The 5,209-nt window shown below is 50.4% G+C and overlaps 1 protein-coding gene across 1 annotated transcript; it reads right to left on the bottom strand.

The window, feature by feature from the left end:
- Positions 1-3,240: 3,240 nt before the first annotated feature.
- LOC118517417 (fibrinogen-like protein A) lies at positions 3,241-4,891 on the bottom strand. Its single transcript, XM_036063524.1, has 2 exons — positions 4,388-4,891; positions 3,241-4,322 (listed from the first exon to the last, which is right to left on the bottom strand). Exons 1-2 carry the CDS (start codon positions 4,531-4,533, stop codon positions 3,380-3,382), a joined length of 1,089 nt encoding a protein of 362 aa, XP_035919417.1. The 5' UTR covers positions 4,534-4,891; the 3' UTR covers positions 3,241-3,379.
- Between the last annotated feature and the right edge of the window lie 318 nt (positions 4,892-5,209).

Below are 5,209 nucleotides of genomic sequence, written 5' to 3'. Positions count from 1 at the left end.
CGGCTAAATCGCTCACGACCTTACATAGCGTGCGCGACCCAGACAAACCTACTCGGGCGAGAAATAATTAGCTTTCGATGGTTCAACAAATGGATTCTCTTTTGTCCCGATGCCGGGACCTAGCCTGGACCGGTTCATCTTGCGTGAAACGCCCACCCCCGAGTGAGCTTAGCAGCGGGTAACAACACGTGTCAGTGTCAGCGTTGCCGGTTGCGTTGAGTTGATGCCGCTTGTTGTGGTGATTTATTGTGAGTGAATTAGCAACGTCGTGTGTGTGTGTATGCTGTGTGGTTTGTGTGGGGCTTAAAGTATCATGCAGCACTGAGCTGCTTGGAACCGGATAAGGGATGATATGGCTGGACAGCGTCCTTGAATAGTCTCTGTGAGCTGCTGTGTTTTGCATATTTTTCCCAAAGCGACTACAATCACACTGAATGCAGCTGGCCATCACACACACACGCCCACAAACGCTATTAAGTAAAACATGAGAAGAAGATAAGCAGCAATGGGCTGGTTTCAACGATCAACGACGATGTTTCCCATCTCGTCACCTTTACTAGTCGCTCCTACCATCTTGGGATTGCTCCATAGGCCTTTTGTTGTAATTATCACCGCCATTGCATCCACACACACACACACGCACACATTGGGGTGACGATGAATTCGTAGCGGGATATCAAGCAAGAAAAGCAGCAGGCTGTGCTTCTTCACCGCACCGCAAAAGCGTTCCATGCTGTGCCGGTTTGCCTATATTTAGGCGCTCTTTCATCGCAAGGCAGCATCCGGAGACTACCGGGCACGGCACACGATTTATTTCGCTAGTGATGAGGAGGAAACTAGGCCCCCGGCCGGTGGAGGGTAGGTAGCAAAGGGCCACCTTCATACAGGGCTTAACCTTCAACAATGTTACACTCACAGGCACAGGTCTGAAATGGGCTTTCGAGTGCATTTGCATTTTACATTTTGTCGATCTTTGTCTACCATTTTCGAGGGGGCGCTCGGGTGTGTGTGTACGCGTGTTGCGAAATGGTACAAACACCCCTTCTACACCATTCACATTCCACCGCCCCCGCCCCGGTTTTCCCCTTGGAAACCTTTTACAACAAGCAAAACATACGCAAGAAGCGAAGCGAGCAAACAAAACAGAAACGTCAAGCGCCCTGTTTGCACTGTGGGCACAATAAGCGGAGGATGCTTCTTGGAGGGAATATGGTTGCTGAGGATGCTAACGGTGGGCAAAAAGGGAATGTTTGTGTTTTAATAAAATTTCCAATTACAATGAAAATTAATTTTGCATGAAGTCATTTGCACGCCGGGGCAAGCCTTCTGCACAAACACGGTGCCCTGAGCGGGACTGTTATAATATGCTGCTTATAGCACATCACAGTCGCATACGCGGGTACGATTCAAGCGGGCAAGCAGTGTGAAGTAAATCTGATGGTACTAATTGTAAATATATGCATACGGGAGTGCTTACCGCGGAGGGGAAACCCCGTAGATCTGTTCTATGTTCCGGGATGAGCTGGATATGGGCGGTGTGCTGGTGACTTGCTATCGTGGGCAAGCGTGTAAAGAGAGTCGGCGAACGGAAACTAACAGTGGCTTTTGGAAGCATTATCGAGGCTTTATAAGCGGGTATATTAATACTTACTTACTTACTTACTTATCAGGAAATACAACCGCTTCACGGTCTAGCGCCATCGTCTACCAATCCATTATTCTGACGGTTCTGGCTAACGCAACAATGTCGTCTCTTGAGGTCAGGGTCAGTATAAGCCTACCACACTCTTCTTTATTCATGGGAAATGAAGTCCACCGGAGCCTCTTCTTCTTCTTTATTGGCCTAACGACCTAATACCTCATGCCTGCCATTTCTGGCTTACTAGACTTTATGATACCATGGGAGTTGGATAGTCAGTCCTCACTACGGAGAAACGGCCCAGGTGGGATTTGAACCCCGGTTCAGTCATGTGAAGACCGGCGTCGTTGTCGACTGTACCACCGGCTCGCCTCCTTTTTTATCTAAGTGAATGGCCTTAAAAGGCTTTACGAGCTGGGTCGTCCGGTGCCATTCTCATGACATGATCAGTCCACCGGAGCTTCTTCTTCTTCTTCTTCTTCTTCTTCTTCTTTCTTGGCCTATTAGGTTATGCCTGTCATTGTTGGCTTACTAGACTTATTATTAGCGCATAGTTGGATGATGAGAGCGCACAGATGAGACTTGAACCCCGGTTCTGTCGTGTGAAGATCGGCGTCATTGTAACCTCAACCACTGGGCCGCCCCCTTCTTTATGCAAGTGAAAAGCTTAAAAAAACTGCACAAGTTGGGTCGTCCGGCTCCATTCTAAGGACTTGACCAGCCTACCGGAGTCGGTACATCTACAGCTCTTAGAGAAGTAATCTTAAGCATTGGTTGTCTGTTAAATTCCATACGAAATGTGACAGAAGTTTACTTTCAGAATAAATAAAATTTCACACATATCTCTCGAGGAGTCTGTTCACACACACACACACACACACACACACACACACACACACACACACACTCAAGACACGATTGACTAATCGAAAGATTTCCCAAAACTGCAGTCCCAAACCAGTAAGAAATCGTTCTACAAGTCGTCTGCACATACATTATCGCACGCTGAACCTACGATGAGGCGTAAGACGTGGCGAGCAAAGTCAGCCCAACCTCATTCAAGCATTGGTCCACTCGGTAGTTTAAAGGCTTTAAGTTTCCGAACGGGCATAACAGACGTCTCTAGCTCTAGCTCGCTATCGCTTTACAGTTCAACACACCCCACTCACACAACGCCCACGGACACACGGACTGTCCGGATTGGGAACAGCAACAAAACGTGCAACGAAATCTCAACAAGCGCGGAAAACTAATTGGAGCATAACAAATATGACAGCTCTATTTTTGCACACGTTGAGCCCTCTGTGTGTGTGTGTGTGTGTCGGCTATTTGCGTGTGGTTTTTGCATTTGCTCATGCATATGTGCGCGGAATAGTGGTGTAAGGTGATGGTGGAAAGGGCTGAAATGCGGGACACCTACAATTCCCGCCTGGAACTCGCAACCAATGGGTTTAAAGGCCCACCATTGTGAATACGTTGATCCCACAAAATGTCAAAACCTATTTCCAGCGCTTGGGAGTGCATGTAGGTTGCGTTGCTGGACGGTTTTCTTTCACGGCTTGCGCGTTGTTTGATGCGAGCTGTTGTGCGCGGTTGTGACGTAAGGATTTGATTGCGGTGCTGGGTCCCACCAGCCCGGGTGGCTGCCACTTGAGTTTATTTCTTGTATCCAGTAAATAAGGCCTCTACCGCTGGCTAGCTGATGAAGGTGCGCCGGCCGGTCGGTTGAACAGGGACCGTCTACTTGCGGCGCTTCTTTATCTCCCGGATCATGATGCGGGTACGCTTCAGCCCTTGCAGATGCAGCCAATCGAGCCAGTAGGTGAACCGTACGCCCGACTCATTCCCGTACATGCCGTTCAGGTTGATGCGGGTACAGCTACGGTGCCACCAGCCGGCCGCCGTACGCATCGCACAGTTCACGTTCGCGAACTTGTCATGGTCCTGGTCGAAGGTCGAAAACTCCATACCCTTGTTGTAGGTGAACTCGTCCCCGAGCGTGCCGGAGTACACGCCAAGCTTGTCCAACCGGTACCGGTCCGTCTCGCCGCCGATCTCAAACAGACTGTACCGGGCCCAGCGCCGTTCGCCCTGGAACGATTCGGCAACGAACGCAATCTCGTGCGGTACGGCCACCGTGAGGCGATGGATCTCGTCCAACCCGATCCAGTACTCGGTGCCGATGTCACCGAACCCATCCCGATACTTTTCCCAGCTACGGTTGAAGTTGACGAACCCGTCGAAGCGATTCTGTATCACGATCCATCCGCCATCTTCAAAGTCCTGATCGCAGTACACCTCGAGCGGTTCGCCCGGTCCCGTCGGTCCCGCGCTCGGGTAGATCGTCTCCTCACCCGACATGCCGTCCGGAATTTCACGACAGCTCCGAGGATAGAGGTCCGAGTTGTGCGGTTCTGGATATCCGACGATTTTGGCCGGAGCACTATTAGCGTTGGGTGACGAGCCCTGTTCGGGCGAGCTGTTTGCCGGTGGATATCTCGCACAGCGTCTTGTGCCGGGCGGATTTTGAGTGCCATCGGTCGGGAAGGATTCGGTGCAGGGTGTAGGTTGAGCGCTGTCCACAGTGGTGCAAGGCTCTTGTTTGAGCAGCTTCAAGATCTCCTGTTGATTGGTGAGCATCTGCTGAAGCATCCGGGAAAGCTCTTCATCGCGCAGCGTTAATCTGTTGAAGCATAGCAGTGGAGGTGCATAGGTGGATATTGGCAGCGGGTTTCTCACAACACTTACCTGTTCTCGAGCGACGTGAGACGATCAACGAGGCTGGTGGTTGACATCACCATCAGTTGCGGATTTTGTCCACCGACATTGCTGCCAAACATTGACGCTAGCAGGAGCAGTAGCAACATCCGATGATTTCTTGAACTGTCGTCCATTGTGGTGATACTGTAACTGCACAAAAATCACCGTGCATACATAGTCCACGGAGTGCGCACTAGCTCGCCCCGATACTTGCGCTGATGGTAGCGTTTACTTGGTGCTCGGAATCGGTTACGGAAATCTACACGTAAACAGGACGCAGTGTTGTCTGGTTGGTAACGATTGGCCGAACGGCTGCATAGTAAACCGTCCGATTTGCTGATTACATCTTCGATCCAAACGTTGGACGGTGTATGTTTGTGTGTGTGTGTGTGGCCGGGTGTTTGAGTACATCACGCGGTGCAGCACTGGGACGGCGGTGTTTATACAGAGCACCACCAAACGCCGCTGTGGAATGTTTCGTGTGTACACTGGGAATGAAGGAATGTACGCGAAACATTCGGAATTGCGCTGTTGACTGAAGAAATTACACACACACACACACCCAAAGGTCTTTGGGTCTTAACCTCAAAACCGGGCTCGCTCACTGTAAACAGTTCTGGGAGATTTGATAATGGACAATTGGCTGAAGTTCGAGGGACTATGTGCCCCTAATCCTCCTGGTGATTGTGGCGCTCGGTGTTCTTATCGTCTCAAGGTTTTTTTTTCTTCTGTTGTTGTTGCTGCTGTTTTTCAACTACCGTAATCAGTGTCCGGATGAGCAAGGGGCGAGAGAAAAAGGCGTATAAACCC

The sequence above is a fragment of the Anopheles stephensi genome, chromosome X (genome assembly GCF_013141755.1).
Source record: "Anopheles stephensi strain Indian chromosome X, UCI_ANSTEP_V1.0, whole genome shotgun sequence".
NCBI classification, from domain to species: Eukaryota; Metazoa; Arthropoda; class Insecta; order Diptera; family Culicidae; genus Anopheles; species Anopheles stephensi.
The sequence above is the reverse complement of the archived record's forward strand: the minus strand, read 5'-3'. Positions and strand labels throughout refer to the sequence as shown.